Below are 24,528 nucleotides of genomic sequence, written 5' to 3'. Positions count from 1 at the left end.
TTCCCTCCCCACCTGCTCCCCCAAATGCCATTTTTGGCTCCATTTTTTTCCCTCCTCCCTATTCAGCTGCAAATCCCCCCCACCTCAGCATCCTCTCCCCTCTTTTTCCATAGACTTGGAATTATTTTTACTGATTTTTTGTTCTTTTCTTTAGTCCAAGGTGAGGTAATGGCTTCGGAGCAGCCCCAAAGGAGGCTTTTTTTTTTTTTGGGTAATAGCTCAATTAGCTGCAGACTTGGCTGGAAATATTCAACTTGGCAGGATGCAAAAAGGGCTTTGGAATCCTGGTAAATAAGTGTGATGAAGGATGGGGGGAAAAAAGGGAAAAGGTTGAGGGGAAAAGCCATTTTTCCATGCATAAGTGTAATTTTCCACAGAGATAATAGGGAGAAAAAAGGGGGAAAAGGGAAAAAGGATGAAGAGATATTCAGTGATGGGGCTGGATTATCCCAAAATCTGCTGCATTTTGGTTTTAAATGGAAAATGGGGGGGGAAAAAAGAAAAAATCCCAACTGCTGGGATCAGGAGGGGAAGTGAAGCCCAAATTTCACTCATTTCTTCAGCACCAGGGAGGGGAAGAGGGACAGAAATTGAACCTGTTGGGAGAGTTGGAAATTAAATAGAGCCGAGTGAATTTGCAGGTGCTGGAGCCCAACTTTGGAGTTATGAACAATAAAGGAGATTGAAAAGGGAAAAAAAAAAGTGGGAAAAAAAAGCCACAGCAAAAGGTCAGGCAGGAGATATTAAAGGCAAACATTTTAAAAGCAAAAGGTGTCATGATTTTGGTCCAGCTTGGGTTTATAAAGTTTTACATATTTTTGTATAAATATATATATATATATATATATACATTTACACTAATTAATGACACAATTTATGTATATGAACATTTTTATATATTAGCAATCACAAATAAATTTAAAGGCATATTAGACAAATAAATAAAAAATACATATAAGTCCATTTCTGTATAAATACAGAAATAAATATAGAAATGTATCAGACAAATTAATATATATTATTTATATCAAAACACAGACAGGAAGAAATAAACGTATTAGACAAATAAATAAATTATATTTATTGTGTTTAGCAAGAACCAGAGTTTCCTTTTGCTCTGTACCTCGAGGGAGGACTGAACATTTACAGGTAAAAATAGGCAAATACTACATTTTTCACAAATTTCAGCACCAACCACTTTGCAACAGTTTTCCACTGGGATTTTAGGATGAAACCTCTGGATTTGGGTGCTGCTGGTGCCTTGGAGCCTCAGTTGTTTCAAATTCTCCCTGAAGTTTTTTTTGTAATGGAATCTTGTGACTATAAAGCAAAGACTGTGTTGGACCTGTCTGAAGTCTGACAATGAGTAATTCAGACTTTTTTTTAAGTGAAAACTGCCCTTAAAGAGGTGTTGCCCTGTTCCAGAGGGTGGCACTTTTGGGGTGATGCTGGAAGGATGCTCAGGGATTCACAGGAGCACATCTCCCATCTTAAAGACTCATTTTTGCCTAAAATCATTGCAATGTAAAAAAATAAAATAAAAAATAAAAAAAAAGAATTTAATAAGGAAATAATTAAATTTTATAAAATTAAAAATAAGCACCATGCTTGCTGTCAGGGTGATTTATTGCACAACACACACTCATTTTTGCCTAAAATCATTGCAATTTAAAAAAATAAAAAAAAATAAATTAATAAGGTAATAATTAAATTTAATAAAATTAAAAATAAGCACCATGCTTGCTGTCAGGGTGATTTATTGCACAACACATTCCCATGATGGCAGCATCAGGGCTAAAGTCGGGTGATTTGGGCATGGGCACCAAAAACATTGGAATTTTTTTGGCTGTCTTCTCACAGCTCCGAGGTGACTCATTGCTGGGCTTGGCGGGCTGGAAGAGGCTCACCTAATTTTGGGCTAAAATTGAAAATGACTGTCTAGACAGTAATACCTGCTTTGAAGGAGCTCTTGGCAAACCACGGTGTTGCAGCTGATTTAATGTGGGACTTCTGTGAAACGTCCCTGCCTAAATTACCCCACACAACAAAGATGGTGGCAGCTTTTTCCTGTATTTCCCCCAGTGAAAAGTGGGGGGAAATGTGGTAAAAACCTAAACCTTCTCTTTCCAGGCAAAGGTGAAATGCCTGGGTATGTTTATGTGCATCCTGAACTCCCCAAACTCCGCGCAGAACGCCGCGAATCCCGTCGGGAACGCACAACAAACCTCGTTTTCGTTTTATTTCATTTTATGTCATTTTATTTCATTTTACTTCACATCCTTTTCCCCCTCTCTCCTTTATTCCCTGCCCTCCCCAGATGACAGCCACAGCCCAGCAGCCCACCAAAGCCCAGCCCGTGCACCTCACCACGCCGGCGGCGGCTGCCAACGCGCCGGTGCCGGCCGCGGGCGGCGACCCCCAGGCGCAGCTGGAGGCCGACAAGAGGGCTGTCTACAGGTGAGGCAAGAGAATTGCGTTCATTAATGCCTTTTAATTAATGGCTTCGCTGTTGTAATGCATCGGTTGTTGCATTGTTATGGGTTATTGCGTCAGCTCGGCGATGCATTAATTAATGCAGCGGTTGGCGGGTTGGTTGGTCGATGCATTCGTTATTATTATGCATTATTAATTTGCTGTTCTTCTAATGCATTAATTAACACACGGGAAGGGGGGAATTAGCAATTAGGTCCTTTTTAGCAATGATAAGCATTGATTGTAACGCGCGGTGATGGAGCTCCTTCGTGGACTTTGTTCTGCAGCATCTCTGCCTCTTCAAAATATTTTAAAAAAACCCCAAATTTACCTTTTGGGGGCAAAGCCATGTGATCTGGGGCTGAACAAGGAGTGAAGTCACACGTTAACCTGAAATGTGCAGTTCCTGCATCTCTGCAGGATGTGGGCAGTGATGGGCAAGGGATGGGTGGCTCCTCCAGTCCATTTTTTGTCAATTTGGGCATAATAATATTTTATATCTTAATAGGTGCAGTAATGTTATTGTATAACTACTATAAATAATGTTTTAATTATGTAAATAGTATAATTATATAAGTAATATGCAATTATAGAAGTGATATGTGATAATTTACAATATTAGAACATAGAGCAACGATGTAAGAGTAACAATATTCTAATACAATTAGGATTGAAGTTTAGGATTAATCTATCAATGACCAGGGCAGTGGGGGCTTGTGAACCAAAAAATTGCAGGTTAGACTTGAAGGAAATAAAATATTTGTCCTCCAGATATTCACATATTACAAGGCTGAAAGGTCTGAAAAGATGGATGAAAGTATGGAATAAACTCACTCTTTCCCAGGAAAAATCCAAGGATTATTCACTGCAGGTCTCCCAGTGATGGAAATCATTTCCTCAAAGCAAAAGAAGCCATTTGAGGACAAAAATAGCTTCTTTTTGCCCTTCCTTGAGGAGTTCTGCAGCATTTGTGGGATAAAGGAAGAAAACAAACCCCACCCTTGGAATTTTCACAGCCTTTATTGGAAGGTCAAAGACATGGAAAAAACACCTTGGGGGAGGTATTCCCCCTGGGAAAGTGGGGGGAAATTGTTGTCCAGTTCCATGTGTGCACTTATTGCCCAAATCTGGATGCTTATTTTTGGGGACTAGCCAAAACAATCCCACAAATATATATTTTATATAAAACAAGTATATCCTCCTATATATTTATGCAGTACATTATATATATACATAAAATTACCCATTTTTTGCTGAATATCTCCTCTCCAGTGGTTCAAATGGATGGCCTATATGTCATTAGGTATCAAATGCACACAAGGATTTTTCTTAGCCCTAATAGGTCCATTTCCCTCCACCCAAAACAATGGATTTTTGTTAATTTTCAATAATTGCACCAAGGCAGAAGGCATTGGCTGTAAGCATCGGTCGATCAAGCTGGAGGGAAATTGCTGGGAAAATGTGATGGGAAATATAAAAAGCCATGGACAAGTCACCCCGCCGGGTTTTATGCCCTAGCAGGAGGTTTATCACCCGTTAAAAAATAGAAAAAAGGGAAAAAAATAAATCCTTCCCCACCCTTGTTGGTGTGGGAGCAGCTTGGCAGGGACTGGTCCAGCAGTGCCACTTCTCAGCTGCAATTTTCTCCCAGCTAAAATGTTTTCTTGACTTTATGCAACAGCGGGGCTGGGACTTCCCAATGGATTTTGGACCAGAAAAGATGATGCTCCTGAAGGGAAATGATGCTTAAACCACCCGAGCACCACAAATTGGATTTTTCCAAGTGGGAAATGCCTGGGTTTCTTTGCATTAAGTTTGGTGGGGGGTGCTTTTTTGTGTTTTTTTTTCCTTGTTTGGGCTTTTTTTGGTTTGGGTTGTTTGAGGTTTTTTTAGGGGAAAAGGAGTGAAAAAAAAAAAATACAATTCCTGTTGTGACGTGCCCGCTGTGCTGCTGGCTCGGCTGAAGGTGGGAAATTAGGCCATTAGAGGAATTCATTCCTCTTTATTAGCCCGTGTCGAATCCTTTTTATTAGTGGCTGCAAACGACCTCTCTCCTGCAGGAAAATGTCAGGGCTGGTTCAGCCCTTTCATTTGGAGGATTCCCTGGCAGAAAAAAAAAAACAACCCAACTAAACAAACAATTTTTTTTTTTTTTGCAAAACCATAATCAGCAAAAGCAGATTTTTCTACCCAAAACTCTCCTTTGTGCCATAGGGGTGGTTTTCCACCTCTGTAACACCCACAGTGGGGAAAATCCTCCTGATTCCCGTGAGCATCCTGGATATCCATCTATTCCCACACTGCAAATTTCATGGCAAAAAGGGGCTCCAGCTCTTAATTTTTATGCCACAACCTCCACCTGCCATGGTGTGGCCATGGAAAGGCTGGAAATGGAGAAAACAGTGGTTTGGGTTATTTTTTCTCATGCAAAAATGAAAAAAAATTAAATTTTACACTAACTCGGCATAAAGTTCATGGCAACCCTCAAATTCCAGCACTCCTCGAGATTGCTCTCAGAGGATGCCCTTGATGTTCCTTTAACCCATCCCTGGGGGTCTGGCCACGTGATTTCTCCTTGTATTTGTTTGTTTGTTGTTTTTTTTCTAAATATAGATATTGTAAATTTTGATAATTTTTGTTTGTTTAATGTTGTTTTGTTTGGTGTTTATTTTATTGTTTTGTTTCATTTAATTTTATTTTTATTTATTGATGGATTTGTTCGGATTGGATTCCACTCTGGTTTTTTATTTTTATTTTATCTTAGGTTTTAAATTTTTTATTCAACTTTATTTTTGGCTGAAAAGCAAACCATTCTCCCCTCAGCCATGTTCCTTCCTCCTCCTCCTCCCTGCCAGCCCCAAAACCTTCCTGGGGACCCAGGGCAGCACTTCCCCCATTATCAATACTGAGGAGCACGGGGTGATGCTGACCTTAATCCTCCCTTGGCCAAAGCAACCCCTCAAAGAAAAGGGGCTCAAATTGCTCAGGGGCTGCAACCCCCTGCTCCCCTCCCCAAACCCCCATCCTTGGGGTAATTCCATACCTCCACTCCTAATTGTTGGAGCAGCTCTGGAAATGGCACCTGCTGCGGTGCCACCACCTCATAAGTCCCAATAATTCAACCTTCCGCCTGGAATTTGCCTTTCATATCCCTTGGCTGAGCTCCAGCGGGGCTACTGGAATTATGAAATGATTTCCCCCCCTTGCCACTCTCTGCTCCAGCCTCGGTGAATCTTGCATTAAACCAGGATCAGGACAGATTAAACTATAATATGCTGTGGTATTAGCGGCTGCAAATGAAGACTTAGCCAAGGGCTTTAACCCCTTCGCCTGACTCCGACTCAAAAAGGCTGTCAGGAAGTGATTTGTAATCATCTTTTGGGCCATCTTTTGGAGATAAAATGGTGGAGCCAATCCCATTGTGCTTGGATAACTGGAGTGCTGTGGGAGACCATTCCTGCAGGAGCATTTTGCATTTCTGCCTGGAAAGACTCCATAAAACATTTTTGGTTTGAATTTGCACAGCTGGAGAAGCTCATTGAGGCTTGCCCTAAGCCGTGGTCTTCACCCCCGTATTGTCCACGTGCTTTGGTGCTGTTTGTGTATTTGCATTTTATATTGCCTCAACTTGGCATCATCATCGGAGAGATTTGGATGTCAAGAAGAACTATAGATCTTTGTTTTCAAGATCATCTCATGGTAAGAAAGAAGTGGGATTTGACCCATCTTTGTGGACTTGTCAGAGGTGCAATGACACCTCTTGGTGGCAGAGCAGCCCATAACAAGGTTGCTCCATAGGATGCTGCAGGCAGAAGTCCCCATCCATCATCTCCAACCAACAGAGACATTTTGAGGTGAAATATTACCATCAACAAGCAGGTACTGATGCCCATCCTTGAAAGGAAAAGCCACTTGGACAGCAGATGGCTCCAGGACATCTTGACTATGTCCAGACTTAGCCTTTTTGCCTATTTAGGAAATGCTGCCTTGGTGCAATGATGGAAAACACCAAGACATTGGAACAAGTCATTGCCTGATGGAGGAGATAGTGAATTTTACAATTTTTAAGCTTTTCTCTTTTTTTTGTTGTTGCTGAAAGAGATCTGGAGGGACCACTTCCAGTGTGACTTGGGAGTGAGGTTTGCACCACCAGGTTCTTACAGAGTGGGATGGATGGATGGATGATGGATGGGGATGGATGGATGGATGGATGGATGGATGGATGGATGGATGGATGGATAAAGATGGACATGGAACCCAAACCAGTGGTCATCATGGGTGCTCTCCTTTGTCCTCTGCAGGCACCCGCTGTTCCCTCTGCTGACGCTGCTCTTTGAGAAGTGTGAGCAGGCGACGCAGGGCTCTGAGTGCATCACCTCGGCCAGCTTCGATGTCGACATCGAGAACTTTGTCCACCAGCAGGAGCAGGAACACAAGCCCTTCTTCAGTGACGACCCCGAGCTGGACAACCTGGTATAGGCAGCTGGGGCTTGGCAGATGATTTCTGGGGGGTGTTGAAAAGGTAGGGGGTGAGGAACAAATGAAGATTGACCACCATGTCTCTGGGCTCTGTAGTGCTGGTCATCTTGGCAATGTTTTCCACAGACCTTTTGAGACCTTCTTCAGGACCTTCTCTGTGACATTTTCCAGAAAGTCCCCTGTAAGGGCAGCCCCCCTGCCCCCTTTTGGCTCGTTGTCCCACACGACCTCCATGGGGTCAACGAGGTTCCTGAATACAGCTGAGGTTGCTGGCTGGTTTGTGCCCCAAAACTTGCAGTCTCTGTAGGAATTACTGCTCCTCAGTGCAACGTGCAGTAGTGTCAGCATTCTCGTCTGGCACCATCTGGTTTGAAGTGTCATGGCCAGCTCATGTCCTAGAAGCAGGGCAGAACAAATACTTTATGGAAAAAGTTATGGAAAAGGTCCTGGATCACAACAGTTTGGAACACTTGGACAGGTTCTGGTGGATTCCCTGCCACATCAACTCAAATTTCCTACTGGATCTATTGCTGCTGGATGGTGCCTCAGAAGACTCTGCTTTGGATTTCTCTTGTGTGGACCTCAGGAAATATCTCCAAATCCCATTAATTTGTCCAGAAAGCATCAAAATGTGGTCTCCGTGGCAGACATCTCGGTAGACAAGTTCGTGGCACTGTTCTGATGTTCCACAAGGAGATTTTCAAGGTCTGAAGAGGGAATTCTGGAGAACTCTGATGATGCAAACAGCAAAACACCTCCCCTGAGGGGTTATGTGTCCCCTGGAACTTGTAGTAGAGGGATTTCCATCCCAAAAAAGAAGAAAATCAGGCAATTCACAGGCTCCTTTCTCCAAGTATAGCAGATATCAAGGAGGTGATTTTGAATGATGATGTATCACAAAGGGAAGAACTAGCAAAACTCATCTAGCTTCAAGAACTACTGTATTTTTTTAAAAAACAAGAGAGGCTTTCAAGGTGAAGTAAAATCCCACATGTTTGTGCCTGACTTCAGCTTGTGGACAAGAGTATTTTACCATCCCTAAACCAAGAGTCTGCAGAATGCCCTCCAAAAGAATTTGAAGGCCGGGCAAAGCCCCTTTTGCATATTGTTAAACCCATTTTGCAATAACTTGTAGTAAAGAACAGAAATTGCTCAGAAACGAGCAATCAAAAAAAAATACAACCCACAAAATCCCAATAACCCAACCAATGTTTGGGATTATTTCAGTTTTTGGACTGAACATATGCTGACGTGCACCAACAAACCCCTATTGCATTAAATTGCATAAAAATGGGTGTAATGGTCTAGCAGGAGGAGAAAAATGGAGCCAAGTGAAGAAACAAATCTAAAATTTTGGGAAAGGAAAACTGTATCTGTACGTATAAAGATGAAACAACACCAGCAAATAGTCAATCCAGGAAATGTATCCACACTCTCACAATGTATCCACTATTTTCAGGTTTTGTGAGCTTTCTAAAAAAAACCCACAACACACCAATTATGGTTTTTAAGCATATTCTGAAGCAACTCTTGCTGCCAAAGTAAATTTGGCCATGGGCAGTTGGATTGATCCCATGTATAACCTTACAGCACTTGATACATTCATATTCATATATTTCTATATCTGTTGCTATGTCTTTCTGTTTATCCATATCTCTGTTTATTTGGGTTTTCCCTAGTTCCAGTACATAGCTGGATGTATATTTTATATTCAATGCCCAGAACTCCACCAAAAAAGGAGGAGCCATGCACACCAGTGTGAGTAACCTGCATCAGGACAGAGGAGATGGCTGATGTGATGCTGGAGAAGCACATTCCTGTTGTTGGCAGCACTGGTTGAAAGGAATTTTGGGTTAAAAAGACTTGCAGTGCTCAAAACTCAACATTTCAGCCTGCTCTTGAGCTGACACTTTTCCCCTATTTATATTATCCTTTTCTCTATTGTTGCTATTTTTTGGGTTTTGTTTTTTCTTTTTTATTAACGCCACCCATTTGCCAGAAATTGGTGATGGCACAGCAGGGCTGAAAAGGCCGGTGGCATTAGCTATCATTAGAATAAGAGTCATGTATTCCTCGCTGCCAAGATGCACATAATTAGAAATTAGAAAAAGGTCAGATCTCACCATTATCAACTCAATCAGCTGCCGAGTGCCACACAGTCAATTAATTCAGCATCTGTATTTTTTACAACCCCGCGCACGTACGCCATCGGACTGTAACTCTTTATCCGGACAGATATACGACGCAGCGGAGCAGGGACATAAAATGAGACCCTAAGCAAATGAGCTGAGATAATTGAGAGATTTATTTTTTTACATATATGTGTCAGGTCTTCTTGCCTTTGCCCTTGAATATTGACTTTCATGGCCGGTGAGCCCTGGGAGGATGCGGAAATCCTGGGCACGACACCTCCACCTTGTGCTTCGCCTGTGTCAACTGGGGAGGAGGGAAAAAAAAACCAGAAAAAAAAAGAAAAAATAAAAAAGAAAAAAAAGAAGCCAAATAAAGGATTTTTCCAGCCTCAACCTATCATCCATGTTGTTCACCAACCAAAAACTCACTTTCTCTGTCGTGGATCTGCCACTGGAGTTTGGCCCTGGATTTTTCAGGATGTTTCCCAGCTATGGCAACTTGCAGTTTGTAAAGATGACCACTAAAATTTGCAAGTTAAAAGCACTCTTTGAAATGCAAAGACGCTTTGTTACATAAAACCGGATTTATTGCCCCGGAGTGAATAGCTGAAATTTTATATATTATGCAAGATTTCAAACCGCGGCTGTAAAACTTAAGGTTTCAGCTCGGTGAGAGGAATGTTTTATGTGTAAATTTTTTAAGGTTTATGGGGTACGTTTTAATGAGGCCCAGGCTTTGCACCAGCAACAGCTCACGGCTGAGTTGCAGCCCCGTAATCTTGTTAGAAGAAGTGGGCTCCAGAGAATAACCAAACACTTTTCAACAACGAGGGGTTTGGCTTGTACTCTTTTTCTGGGGCACGGGGAGAAATTCCCATGAAGGCAATGGTGAATTTGGTGAATTTCTTCCTCTTGGATCTCAGGGTTTTGATTGATGGGCAAGGAAAAGGAATGCAGATATGCAGAGGGATGGGCTCTGGGATGGGTTTTGGGCAAGAATATTCATTTCTTGTGCATGTTGAGAGAGGAAATTAATTTCATTCTGCTGTTGGTGATCAGTTCTATGGTAGATTTGGGGGGAGAATATTGATTTTGACTTTGTGCTCTTGCATAGATGGTGAAGGCCATCCAGGTGCTGCGCATCCACCTCCTGGAGCTGGAGAAGGTCAATGAGTTGTGCAAGGACTTTTGCAACCGTTACATCACCTGCCTCAAAACCAAGATGCACAGTGACAACCTACTCAGGAACGACCTGGGGGGGCCCTACTCCCCCAACCCCTCCTCCATCAGCCTCCACCCCCAGGTAATGCCCTAAAATTCCTCTCTGATAACCCTTGTGGCACTTGGGCCAACAGGGAGCTGCCAACGAGGTTTCAGACTTGCTCTGCAAGAGCTGTGGCCTCCTGAAAAGTCATCCTCAAGAATTAAAAAAAAAAATCCTGTGCCTTGCTCATAGAGTGCAATAAATGATGTTGTGGTGACTTTTTTCCCTTTATTTAAAAAATTTTTATGTCCTTTTTTGCGTGTGTTGGCAGAGCTGCAACCCCAATGTTTGTGGCTCTGCGAGAGAGAGTGAAAGAATCCTAAACTCAAATGTTGCAGCAATTAAATGTGAGGGCAAGGGAGCTGTGCAGGTGTGTGGGAATATAAACAAGAAAGTTGCATTTTTAAATGAAAAAATGCTATTTATTGGCAGAAAGGAGAGAAACATCAGGATTTTCTCTACTGCTTTTCTCTCACTTTTTGTTTTAAGGCAGCACAAAGGATTTTTGGGTCTCAGGTAACCCTTTCTGGCTTCACTGCTCCCTTTTGTGTCTGAGCAGATCTTACAGTTCTCCTCCAGCATGATCAACATTCCCTTTGCTTCTTCTTTTGTATAATTTGGATTTTATCAAGGAAAAGACAAGGAGTCTCAAGGATGGTGGAAGAGTACAAGGAAATGCCTGAGAACTGCAGAAATATCACCTGAAGTAGCCAAAAGAAGTTGAACCTTGGTGGCTTTTGGGGCAAAAGAAGGGACTGTAACTCAATATTCAGAAAAGAAGCTGCCCATGGGTTGGGATCTTCATGTGCATCTGCAGTGCAGGGAATAAATCTTGGCTGGTTTCATCCCAAAAACTTGATGCTAGATTGTGTTCCCCTAGGGCATTTCTCTCTCTCAGGCGCTTGGTTTTGGGGTAGAAAAATGGAATTTAGGGTTGCACAATCCCACCAGAAATAACTGCAGTGAACCCAAAATAACCTGGGCAGCTCCTGGAGCTCTCCCTAAAAAGGAGGCAGGTGGTGGGGCCTTCTTAGGGCTTTTGGGGCATTTTTAAGGTGGTGGAAAGGAAAAAAATAATTTTTTTCATCATTTTTAGCAGCTCAGCTCCAGGTGCTGCAGAGTTTGAAGCTCCCAACACGATGAGGGAAAAGCCCCCCAGAAAAGTTCAGTTTCTTATTTAGGTTCCCTGAAAGCACCAAACCACTTAATCATTGATCTAAGAAACCCCATCCTCACTCTATATTCTAATAATCTCTAGAAATAGACTTATTATCCCTTCGCTGCTTTATGGAAGCATTCCTTATGATCAAAATTAGCAAGACACTTGCATAAAAGAGAACAATAATTGCTCAACGAGCATCTCGTTTGTAATTTATTAGTTTCTATTATTGTGCATTGCCATGGCAACAGCTCACATCCCGGGTGATGAGAGAGATGTTAGATATGAGCCGACAAAGCTCCCGGTCCCAGCAAATGGAGATGCACGTTTTTTATCAGTAATTTTCATGAAAATAATAAGTGAGGGAGTTAATGAGATGGAAAGCCGTCCTGTGGCTATTGTGAATTTTTTTCCCCCTCCTTCCTTTTTTTTTTTTTTTTTTTTAAGTGTTGATCTAATTAGAATGCATCGGTCAGGAAAAGTAATGAGGATTTAGTGTCTCACAAAGAGGTGGGGATCATATCAGAAAATTAGCACAAGTCTTTGGAAAATAATCAGGCCCATGGAGAGGTACCAAGCGCTTCTGATTCCTGGAAACCCAGAGCTGCTGCCATTTCCCTGCTGGGCCAGACCGGAAAGTTGAGGAATTCAAGTGAGGATTTGGAGGCAGTTGTGAAAGAAATGGGAACACACCCAGGAACGACCCAGCTGGAGGGGAAATGTTGGCTCAGCCCCTGAGGGATTTGCAGCAGGTGGAGGTGAAATGTTCAGAGAGGTGGCCCACGACAGAGCCACCATCTCATCTGGCCATGGGATAAGGATGACAGGGAAGTGACAACACAATGGCAAATATTTTCCAACTACACCATGTCAAGTGTTTGAGTGCTTCAACTCATTGAGTATACTTGAGTTTGCATGGATAAAAAAGGGTGGAAATACTCCATATCCGTCAGTTGAGTTTAAGAGGCTAAGGATGCTCCAGAGAGCTGAAAAATCACTGGATTGGTGTTTAAAAAATGGCAAGTGGGGTCGTTTCTCTAATTTTCAGCCTGTTGATTTCATGTTGAGGGGACATGCAAGAGCAAATAGGCCATTCATTCAGGATTTAAAAAATCTAAATAATGAAATGTAATTAGTATCAATGAAGGAGGTTTCTCAGCAAATAAGTTTTCTTAGGGTTTGGAAGGAGCATCAATCATTTTGTGTTGAGATACACCAAGCTTGTAATGAAAGTGAAATATTTCAGGTTTTGGCTAAGTTTTTTACCACAGGACATGTTTAAAAATTCTGGACACAGAATAACAAGGATATCCAACAAAACTGGGAAAACAATGTCTGGACCTCTCAAAGTGTCATCTCAGGACAATCTGTTGGATTTCCCTGGTGTACCCAAAAAGGATGGTCCTTCTCCTGCTGCTATTTCTGCTTTCTAAGATGGAAAATGCAAGAATTTTTGGAGATGCAAAATGCCTGAGATGATGGGAAGATGAGAGAACACTCAGACAAGGTGTTTTGAGTGTTGCTGAAATCTTCTCATGTCGCCAGGTCCGGAGATGATTCCTGTGTTGGCCAAGTTTGGGTGACAAGTTTGGGGCTTTCCCGTGTGATGAGTCTTCCCTGAACTTTCATTACCTTACAAAGATTTTTGTGCCCTCTTTTCTCCATTGCTTCCTTGTTTTGTGCTTTGCTTTGTCTTGTGGTGGAGTCGTTGCCTCTTTGTCCTGCAAGTCCACCAAGCAATCAGTTCCTCTTCTGTTTTTGTTGGTTGCTTTTCACTTGGCTTCATTCTTCTACCTCAGGCCCTCACCGGGCCCTTTTAGCTCCCACCTTTTATTTAATAAGTATTTTTTTAGCTTTTTCTGACCAGGATGGGAAAGGTGACGTTCTTCTTTTGTGGAAGAGGGAGGAAACCAATTTAAATCAATGTTTAATTTCAACTTTCCTTCTACGTCAAAGGGGTCCTCATTGTTCTCCACTTGCAAGAAAAAAACAGTTGCAAGACCAATCACACTGGGAAGCACAGCACTGCCAGGGACGTTTAAATGGAATCAGATTTGGGGTTTTTGAGCTCTCATTTCAGATTGGCAGTGTTTGAATGGGCATTTTCAGGACAGCATTTCTTCTTCTCAGATAACTTCTCCACAGAATCACAGAATGGGGTGGGCTGGAAGGGACCTTGAAGCCCATCTTGTTCCAACACCCTGCCAAGGGCAGGGACACCTTCCAGTGGCCCAAGCTGCTGGTGGCTGGAGGTTGGCACTTGGTTTGGTGGGACTCAATGCAGTGCTCCTCTACACAGATCTTAATTTATCCAAGTTTGCCCTGTGATCAGCCCTGGGTTTCCCTTTATTGAAAGCCAACTTTTTTCTCATCTCCATGCACCCATCCATTCACGAAGGAGCCTCATGAATTATCTTACATGGCTTTGAGTTTGGCCAGCTCTTTCTTGGCAAGCCCATGGGTTTCTTTTCTTTCCTCCAACTAATCCCAGTTTCCCCCAGCACAAGTAGTTTTCAGAGTTGGGATGAGACAGACATTTTGACACATGGTGTACCACCCAAAAATTAATATCTGTGTTATAAAGCACAAGGGCAAGGACAGCAGCTCAAGTAGCACTGAATTTTAGCACTTCCTTACAATTTGGCACTTGGACATTTTCCTTATTGTAAGAAAGGGGTTTTTTGTCTCATGTCCCAGATCTTTTTCTTCATTGAATTGATTTTTAATTGGGAGAAATCTTGTTTTGCTGTTGATCAGTGCTGAGATGTGGGTCTGCAGAGACACCTAGTGATGCATTTGTTTCCATGCTCAGATTTCAAAATTGCCAGAAGCATTTCAGCCTGAGGGTGGTGCAGCACCAGCACAGGTGGTGGCTGCCCTGGATCCCTGGAATGTCCAAGGCCAGGTTGGACAGGTCTTGGAGCACCCTGGGATAGGGGAAGGTGTCCCTGCCATGGCAGGGGGTGGAACAAGATGACCTTTAAGCTCTCTTCCAACCCAAACCATTCTGTGAGTCTATGAATTTCCTTGAGTCTCAAAATATAAAATACATAAAGTATTTTCCACTGCAGCAAAACTGCCAAGCCTAACAGAATTTGGCTGACATTTGCAATCTGAGGCAATCGGTATGCAAAATATATTTTTTTAAATCTTCTTGGAGATATCTCTCTATATTTATTTGAAGGTGGAGCCTCCACTTCCATTGGGTCACTTTGGTTTCACAGTTCTGTTGCAGAAAGACCATTAATTCCTTTACTAGCTCTTTCTAATAATTACCAATATTCTCCCTTTTTGGACACCAGTGAGATGGTGTTTTTGAGGGAGTTTTCCTCTACACCACAAAAACAAAGGTAAATTTTTTCATCACAAAATACTGTTGAAAATGGCTTTGACCAGTGTATCTGAAAACAGCAGTTCCTTGTTCCTGTTTTCTGATATTCCAAATGGCTTCTTCCCAATGCTGGACACCTTCTTTAGGAAGAATCATGGAAAAACAAGGCAGGGGAGGAAAGCTAGAGGTCTTCAAGTTGCTCCAAACTTCTGGTTGCACCTGGCCATATCCAGCTCCTTTCTGGTGTTCTCCTGGACCACATTTGGTTTTTTATTAATATTTCCACCCTGTTTATCAGCCAAATTCTTTGCCAGGGGCAAATCCAAGAGTGTGCAAAAGAGACTGATTTTTGCTCTCTATTTCCTGAGAGATATTCATTTCTCAAACTGAAAACTACATCCCTCAGAAGACTGGAGGTGGGGAAGGAGCACTAAAAAAAGTACAAGTATTTTACAGTCATATTTGCATTTTTAAAATTAATTCAGCTGTGGAAAGGAATGTCTGGGAAGCAAATGAAAAAATCACAGCAATTGCAGCAAAATTTCCAGATAAGAAAAATAGCAAAAGTAACTTGTGGCAGAGGCATTGGGTCCAACATTTTGGAATTGGCATCACAGGAAGGGAAAGTGCCATAAGGGGGTTTTTAATAGCAAAAGCATGACATTTATTGAGAATGATGGCACAGGCAAAGCTGTGGTGATTGATGGGGGAAAAGTTACATGAATGTGATGGGGAGAAGGGGGGAAAAAAGGAACAGACCTCAGGTTTTCCCCCCAGCAATGGGAAATGCATTGAAGGGGACACAGAGCACCCCAGCTCCCCACAGGACAGCAGAGCCAGGTCTTGGTGTGACATGGGTGGATTTGGTGCACTCAGAGTCCTGCTCTGAGTTCTGTCACCTGCAGAAAGGGGCATGCAGCTTTTCCCACCCTGATCACATTTTCTTGGTTGCCTTTTCCAGTGTCATTGCACATTAGGAATCCAGGGAAGTTGTCTTTTCTTAACCCAAATGATAGGATTCTTGAAGAAATGCATCAAAATGTAGGGAAAAGGAATTAAAATGTGAAAAAATCCCCTTTGTTGACGTTATGTTCAACACTTTGAGAACCAGCTGGACACCAGGGAAGTGATGCAGAATGGGAATGTCAGTAGAAAAGGGACAAAAAAAAGTGCAGTTTTATTTCCATTCCATTTGGGTGAATTAGAGAGATTTAACTATCTTTGGTTTGTTTGAAAATTATAATTTTATCAGTATTACCAATATTATTTGCAAAATCCTGCCCATGTGGAAGCTTGGAGGGCACTGCCCTGTATTCCCCCTGCAGCCTCAATTGTGGGACTCCTCCCTTCCCAAAATGTCACATTAAATACTCAAATAGTCACTTAAATACTAAAATAAATAATTAAATAATCATCCTGTTTGGGGTCTTTTGGTGTAGCTCCAGAGATGGACCTTAAAGTAAAATTACAGCTTTTGCCTCAAAAAAATGCCAATTTTTGCAAGAAATTAGCTTGAAGCTGCAAGGAATTATATCAATGGGGTTATATTATTATTAACTCTATTATTTTACTCTAAGGTAAAGTGTGGTGCTCACCCTGAATTTGAGCAAAGGTTGCATCATCCAGTCCCAGTCAAAGCACCGAAAAAAGATAAATGTTTAGAAAGAAAAAGATAAAATTTGGTCCCTCATGGTCTTTTTTTTCCCTTAATTATTTTTTAACAGAAAAGAGTGACTGCACAAAGAAGACAAGTTTGGTGAAGGTGCTAAATGGGAGCTTTGCAGAGCATAAATCCTTATTTTTCCATCTTTTTTTTAATTTTTGCACTTGCAACAGGCCGACAAATTTCCCGCGAGTTTTCCCTGTCGAACCAGCAAAATTAAAAAAAAAAGAAATTTAGGGAAGACAAAAAAAAGAAAACCTTTATGCTAAAATGTTTCCTTTTGTGCAGGAGATGCTGCAGAGCTCCCCGGCAGCGCTGCCGCCGGCCGCCAACCCCCCGGCGGGCATCGTGGTGCCCGCGGCCACGCTGCCCCCGGGCAACCTGGCCATGGGCACCGGCAGCAGCTCGCCCGCCGTGCCAGGTAGGCAGCGGGGCAGGGGCTGGGCAGGGGGCAGCGGGGGGTTTGGTGCCCCCACTCGTGTTCTTTGCCGCAGGTGGAGCCCTGTACCAGCCCGTGACCATGGTGACGTCGCAGGGCCAGGTGCTCGCCCAGGCCATCACCCCCGGAGCCCTGCAGATCCCCAGCGCCCAGGTAAGGCCTGCCCTGCTCCAGCTCTGCCCTGCACCTGGAACCCCCCCACTTCTCCAGCAGTTCAGCCCTTGGAGTGTCTTAAATTTTTAATTAGCAAGAAACGTTGATTAAAGCCATCTGCCGGGTGCCTTTGGGGTGCCTGACAAATTATAGCAGTGACCTGAGAAGTTATAACAATGCTTATATTGCTGTTATAAAATATTACAGCATACAATAATAATGTACATAATGTTATTTAGTGCAATATATAACATGTAACAATTTCTGCTATTTGAAATGTGTGATAGAACATGGTATTTTATTCTGTATCTTTTATTATATGTGTATATATATATACTGTGCATTGTACATATTGCATTTTCTATATTCTATATTAATAATTATATATAGGATAGAATAGGATATTATACAGGATATTATATAGGAGATATATCTATCTATATCTATATCTATATCATCTATATCATCTATATCTATATCTATATCTATATCTATATCTATATCGATATCGATATCTATATCTAATCTATATCTATATCTATATCTATATCTATATCTATATCTATATCCATATCTATATCTATATCTATATCTAATCTATATCTATATCTATCTGATATTGCTGATATTATTGCTGATATATGTATTAATAGATATGCTGATATATTATAGATCTGGGATCACTGGCATTGCCTGTCCAGCACTTGTGGGAAAGGCTCATTTTTAGGTCTTCCTTTCTGAATTTGGGGATATTTTTCAGCCATTTGCTCTGGTTTTATTCCTTTTTTTTTTTCCTGACATTGCAATGAGTTATGCAATGATCCCTGAATTCTTGCAGTGAGACAATGATTTGGAGCAGAGCTGGATTTATTAGCACAGCTTGTCCATGAGCTCTTCCCAACCCCAGGAATTTGTTAAAAAAACAACCCATCCATTTCTGTAACACTGCTTCCTGGGGGCAGAGCAGCAGAAATTCACCCCGTTATTCTTAAAATGCCCCATTTTAATTGCAGGACCCTCTTATCAAACGAAATAAGCAGCATTTTTAAAAGAAGTGGCATCTCCCTGGCAGGTTTTTTTTTCACCTGTGCAATGCTTAAAAATTTCCTTTCTATAATATCTCTCAGTTGCAGGTTTAAATCTTGCAGCAAAACCCTCTGTGGTGGGAAAAACATGTGCACAGGGAATATTGGGGCAGGGAGAGAGCCTGGACAAGCACCTTCGGATGCTCTTCCTGTGCCACTGGCATGATTTATTCAGCTGCAGCCCAGGGGAATCACAGGGACCCGCTGGCCTGATGTTTAATTCATCCAGGAGAAGTGTTTTGATGAAGACTTGGGGAAAAAAAATCCCTTTTAAACTCAAGTGCTTAGATTTCAGTTTGGTTCCTGAATCCTCATTAAAACTTCTCTTGCAGCAAGATGTTTCTTTTTCATTTCTGGGGGGCAAAAAAGCAAATTTTGGCTCAATGGGCATCTCCCTCCTTGTGGTGGAAATCAGCTGGGTGTGGAATATGAGTTTGCAAGGGACTGGTGAGTGGTAGGGTTTTTTTTAACTTTCAGTTGAGAAAATAATCTTTTTATGAGGTTTGGGGTTTTTTTACTTTATTTTTTCAGGTAAAAGTGTTTTCTTCCTAAAGTACACATTGAAATTGGCCATGGTGTCATCAATACACTCCCCAGCAGAGCCATTACCCCTTGTAAAACATTGACCAAAAAAAAAAAAAAATACAGATTCTGGGGGGAAATCTGCATTTATGCAGATTTGGTGGAGCAGGAAATGGGTTTTGGACGCTCCTATAAGTGCCAGTTTTTTTTCACTCATCCCACTCCCATTTTGGGTTGGTTTTGCTCATTTTTTGGGTTGCCCATCACCATTTTCATGCAATTGTCTCCCCATTCCTTTTGCCCTGGCAGGTGAACCTGGATCTCACCTCCCTCCTTGATGGTGAGGACAAGAAGTCCAAGAACAAGCGGGGCGTCCTGCCCAAGCACGCCACCAACATCATGCGCTCATGGCTCTTCCAGCATCTCATGGTGAGCCCCTCAGCCACCAAAACACCCTGAAACATGGGGGGAAAAGGACAAAAAGTCCAGAAATTCCCAAATCCAGGTGGTGGTTTGTCTGAATTTGTGCTTGGAGGTGCAAAGTGGTTTGTATTTTGGGAGTATTTTGGGAATTACCATTGTCACTGCAGGTGGGAAAAAAATATTCCCTTAAGGCAAGAAGAAGCACACAAATCTGGAAGGGGACTCCTGTGATTTTTTAGAAGATGGATAATTGAGGTTTTTTTGCAGTTAACAGCTTCAAAACATCCTTTTCTAGCAAGCTGGAATGTGAGAGCTGCTCACAGGTAGGGCTGTAGCACAGCAGCCACCTGTCAAAACAGAACTGCAAAGTCACCCTGTTTTGGGGGACTGGAGATGGAAGATGGAGGGAGCTTAGATGCAAACTGGATATTTTTGTGCATGAAGAGTTCTCTTTCATCAGCAGGGCTGGGAGAAGGGCAAAAAGCCAAAAATCCCACATTTTTTCCTGCATAATTCAGCCAAGAAATCACTTGGAAACTGGTTGCAAAGGCTGGCTCTCCAGGAAGCCAGTGGTGGGAGATCCCCAAGGCATCAGTAATGCAGAAGGTAACAGCTCCAAGAAGAAACTTGTGCAAAAATCAGCCAGGACATGAAGCAGCAGCAGGCTGGGAACTTCCCAGCCTTTTTTTTTTAATGGAAAATTCTGGATTTATTGCAATGAGGACAAGAGAGTTGCTGTGTCATGCATCTCCTGTGTTTCTGGAGGGCACAGCTGCAGATTTGAGGGCACAAAAAGGACTTTAAAGACCAGAAACTGCAAAGCAATTTTCTGCCAAGTGCTAGGAGAACCCCAGTTAGTTTAAGATTTCCAAAACAGACCTGAAAAATTGAAAAAAATTCTTCTGCTGGATGGTTGGACCTTTGTTCACAGCCTGGTCCTTGTGGTCAGAAGAAATTTGGGCTTCCCTGTGAGATTTCTCCATCTGGTGTCAGAGATTATGTGGTTTTTAACCAAAAATGCTCATCATTTTACTGGAAGTTTTGGAGCACCAGCAGGAGGAAAGAATGCTGGAAATAATACACCAAAAAAGGGATATTTCTGCCCAAAAATTGCCATTTTTAACCACTGAGGCCCCAGTGGGAAGTGAATCTTCAATGTGCACTGACTTTGGGTGGTGTTGTCAAGGAAATCACAGTTTTGGGGACTAACAGCTGAAAAACAAGTCATGATAATTGTCACTGGTTTGGGGCTCCAAAACGTGGCTTTATTAATAATTTAATTTCTGGGGTGGGAAAAGAGCATTTTAGCACAGTTGGAAGGAGGTTGCTGAAGCTTTCTGTGCTGGTGGTTCCCAGTGCAGATGTTTCAGGGTGTTTCATTGGTGCCTCTGAAAATAAAGCAGCAAAAAGCTGCTTTTGAAGCACAAATCTCATGTTTACCAACAACCATCACTGGAAAATTGCTAGAGTTAAAAAAACCCCAAGAACATTTTTTCTTCAAGGAAAGCATTTGATGGAAAGCCTTGGAAAAGCCCCACGTGCACCCAAGGAAATCTTGATGCTCTTGGATGCCACCCTTCAATCTTGCATTCAGCAAATGCAAGAAGCCACCAAATTTAGGGTGAGGGGGAAAAAAAAAAGGAGGTTTTCATTATTTTTCACTCAGGGGTGACACCTTGCATACAGGGATGCAGTCTTGCTACCCCATCTCTCTTTTTTTCCAGCACCCCTACCCCACAGAGGATGAGAAGAGGCAAATTGCTGCCCAAACCAACCTGACCCTCTTGCAAGTCAACAACTGGTGAGCAGATGCTGGTGGCCCACTCAGTCATTTTGCTGCCTTTAGGACCTTTTCCACCCCGTTTTGGTGCTGTATATTGCTTTTTTGGGGTTAACTTGGGTGGTTAAGGCTGATTCTTGGGGTGTCTGCACAGGGCCAGGAGCTGGACTCAATGATCGTGGTGAGTCCTTCCAACTCAGCATATCCTGTGATTTTGGGATTTTGGGGAGATGAGCTCAGTGGTGTTTAGAGTCAGCACTGGTTTGCAAGGTCTCAGTGCCCTCTCCTGGCAAATCCAATGTGCAGCATTCTCCCAACTCAGCAGCAAAAATAATGCAGAGCTATAAAGGGCCACAGGCAAATAAAAAAAACCAAACCAACCAGCTTTTTGAACCATGAAGCTGCTTTCTTAAATTATTATTATTATATTGCAACCCACTGATTTGCCGTAACGTTGTTTGAACTCTGTGTTGGTGTAACAACTCTTACTCACTCCAGTGCTCTCTCCTTCCCATGGAAAGGTTCATAAACGCCCGGCGGCGCATCCTGCAGCCCATGCTGGACGCCAGCAACCCGGACCCAGCCCCCAAAGCCAAGAAAATCAAATCCCAGCACCGGCCCACGCAGCGGTTCTGGCCCAACTCCATCGCCGCCGGCGTCCTGCAGCAGCAGGGGGGCAATGCAGGGACAAACCCTGATGGTAAGGACAAGCCCAGTGGGCTTCCAGGAAGGAGCGGCCGTGCATTAATTATGGCCTTAATTGGTAATTTCTAGAGGCCTTTATTGAGCTGTGGGGAAACACAAGAGGTGGCCCCCACAAGAAGGTCCTTGCAGTTGGGCAGATGATGATCACCCACTGTGGGGCACGGCTTGGGTCATCTGAGGAGCCGGGGAAGGGAGGGAGGGAGGGAGGGGAGACTTGTAAAGATGGAGATGGGAAGACAGATTGAGACAAAATGGGAAGAGAGAAGATGAAGAGAAAATAGATGATGAAACTGAAGAGAAGAATAGAGAAGGTGATGACAATGAGAGAGAAGATGAACAAAGAACAGATGAGGAAGAGAGAAGATGAGGAGAAGGTGAAGAGAACAGAAATGAACATACACCAGAGATGAAGAGAAGGAAGGGTAGGACTTGAGTGAAGATGAAGAGAAGATCTGCCCAACCAATCTGGTCATCTACAGAATCACAGAATCACTGGGTTGGAAGAGACCTTCAAGACCATTGACTCCAACTTTTTCCCTGACACCTCAGCTAAACCCTGGCACCCAGTGCCACACCCAGGGATGGTGACTCCACCACTTCCCCGGGCAGACCATTCCATATTTTATCACACTTTCTGTGAAAACATTTTCCTAGTATCCAACCTATATTTCCCTTCATGCAGCTTGAGACTGTGACCTCTTGTTCTGCCAGTTGCTGCCTGGAAAAAGAGACCAACCCCCACCTGACTACAACCACCCTTCAAGAAGTTGTAGAGCATGATAAGGTCACCCCTGAGTCTCCTTTTCTCCAGGCTGATCACCCCCAGCTCCCTCAGCTGTTCCTCACAGGGTTTGTGTTCCCAGCCCCTCACCAGCCTCGTTGCCTCCTCTGGACTCCCTCAAGTGTCTCAATGTCTTTCCTAAACTGGGGGGCCCAGAACTGGACACAGCACTTGCTCAGAACTAAGATTTCGTGTTATTTAACAATGCATTAACTAAAAACATTAAGAATTGCGCCTTGGGGTGTGACTGGGGTAGGTGGGACACCCTATGGGTGAAGCTCCAAGCTTTTCACTTGAGTTTTTCTTGCTTTATGCACTTCCTTTGTCCTTTCTGTGTTAGCTGGGGAGTCCTCATTTCTGTGCTTTTAATTCCAGGCTCGCTCAGCATGGACAACCTCCAGCCCCTCTCATCAGCCACTGCCACCATGGCCATGCAGCAGGCGATGCTGGCAGCCCACGACGACTCCCTGGATGGCACTGAGGAAGAGGAGGAGGATGAGGAGGACGAGGACGAGATGGAGGAGGAGGAGGAAGAGGAGGAAGAGCTGGAGGAAGAGCCTGGTGGCCTCCCAGCAGCACCTGGTGCTGACCTTGGTTTGGACCACAGTGACTCACTGGAATAGCTCCTCCTGCACCCTCCCAAATCATTGACAGCACCAGATACAAAATTTCCCCCGAAATGCAAAAAAAAAATAAAGGCAAGGAGAAGAAATTAGTGAGGAAAAAGCAAACTGGCAGCGCTGGCAGAGGCCCTGGCTGCCCCCAGGAGCGCGGGGACCACCAAGGCAGCGCACGGAGTGAAGGACATGCGTTTACAAGGCACATATTGTGGCCAGATTAATCTTTTATTTCAGGTTTTATTTTTCTTTCTCCCTTCATTTTTTGGTAAGCAAAAGCATTTTTAGGGAAAGTTGTTTTCCCCACGTGACGCTCGGATGCTGGTGGGCAGTGGTGGGTGGGCCACTGCGCCCATCCCTTGGATTTCTTGGTGCAAAGAAAAGCCAAACCAACCCCAGGACTTGATGCTTTTTGGATTTTTCCCCCAGAAAGGTCATTCACAGGCATAAATACTGGCATGGAGGGGGAAGAAAAACAATCAGCGAGTGCAAATTCTGCTATGTCCAAGGAGGGTTTGGTGCTCAACTCATGGGATTGCCCAAACCTCCCAACTTTGGCCCCGATGCTGAGGCTGCTTGGTGACTCTGGACACAACTTTCTGGAAAAGGGAGGAAATTCCTCCAAATCCTTTAATTTATGTGCTGAAACCTCTGCTGAATCTGGAAAAAAGTCCAGCTCACCCCATTCTCGTCCTCAAGGGCTGAGATTGGAGGCAGAGTTGGGGCAAAGGCTGCCAGAAGTAAAACTTTTCCAAAGGCATTTTGGCACAGAGTTAGTTAAAAATGGGGAAAAATTGGTTTAAAAAATGCAGGATTTCACCCAAAACTGAATGGCAATATGCAAGACTCGCCTGGGTGGAAGGAAACTAAGTATTGTTGCTTAAAAGATGATTTCTCCCTGGTATTGTCCCTCCACGTGGCAAAATGGTGGAGCTTTAGCCCCATGGGGATGGGCAGCTGCCAAAAACCCTGTATTTTGGGTTTTTTTATTTTAAATGCTAGCAAAAAGGTGTATTCACCTTAAAATATGGCATGGGAGGAAATACAAAAGCAAACCAGGGTAAAAATAAAGGAATTGTCTTCTGCAGGTTCCTGCTCTAAATGTGAGATTCTAGGAGAAGGATCATTTTCTTGGAGGCTTTTTGCCCATATTGTGCTTTTTTTTCCTGGCTCTTGAAGAGTTAACAAAAGAACCTGAACAAGAGCTGGGATAAAAAAACCAAGTGATGCAATGGGCAGAAATGCCTATTTTTGGATACTGATCTGGCGTGAATGTAATCTGTAATTTCATAAAGGATTCATTGTAATTTAGTATTAATTCCTGGCCATTTATTATAAAGTGCTACAAGATGAGGGGTCGCACCTGTATTTTCTTGGCAGCTTCTTCCTTTGAGTGGAGAAGACCCAAAATGCAGGAATAACCCCCCAAAAGGGGCAAAACTCCCCTCATAAAATTAATTTACCCCCCAAATGGGTGGATGGACCCAAATTGGTAATTGAGTGATGTGGAGAAAATTTGATTT

The 24,528-nt window shown here is 43.1% G+C and overlaps 1 protein-coding gene across 5 annotated transcripts in view; it reads left to right on the top strand.

The window, feature by feature from the left end:
- PKNOX2 (PBX/knotted 1 homeobox 2) overlaps window positions 1–24,323 on the top strand; it is a 49,354-nt gene extending 25,031 nt beyond the window's left edge. For all 5 annotated transcript variants that reach the window (XM_039721986.1, XM_039721987.1, XM_039721988.1 and 2 more), the window contains 9 exons: window positions 2,318–2,457; window positions 6,774–6,945; window positions 10,198–10,386; window positions 16,789–16,921; window positions 16,995–17,092; window positions 19,009–19,128; window positions 20,847–20,923; window positions 21,424–21,602; window positions 22,764–24,323. In XM_039721986.1, coding sequence (XP_039577920.1) covers window positions 2,318–2,457; window positions 6,774–6,945; window positions 10,198–10,386; window positions 16,789–16,921; window positions 16,995–17,092; window positions 19,009–19,128; window positions 20,847–20,923; window positions 21,424–21,602; window positions 22,764–23,011 — 1,356 coding nt within the window. In that variant the 3' untranslated portion in view covers window positions 23,012–24,323. The remainder of the gene's footprint in view (window positions 1–2,317; window positions 2,458–6,773; window positions 6,946–10,197; window positions 10,387–16,788; window positions 16,922–16,994; window positions 17,093–19,008; window positions 19,129–20,846; window positions 20,924–21,423; window positions 21,603–22,763) is intronic.
- The last annotated feature ends 205 nt before the right edge of the window (window positions 24,324–24,528 follow it).

This window comes from Passer montanus, unplaced genomic scaffold (assembly GCF_014805655.1).
Source record: "Passer montanus isolate IOZ18808 unplaced genomic scaffold, ASM1480565v1 scaffold47, whole genome shotgun sequence".
Taxonomy (NCBI): Eukaryota; Metazoa; Chordata; class Aves; order Passeriformes; family Passeridae; genus Passer; species Passer montanus.
Note: the sequence above shows the minus strand (reverse complement) of the source record. Positions and strands in the feature narration are given on the sequence as shown.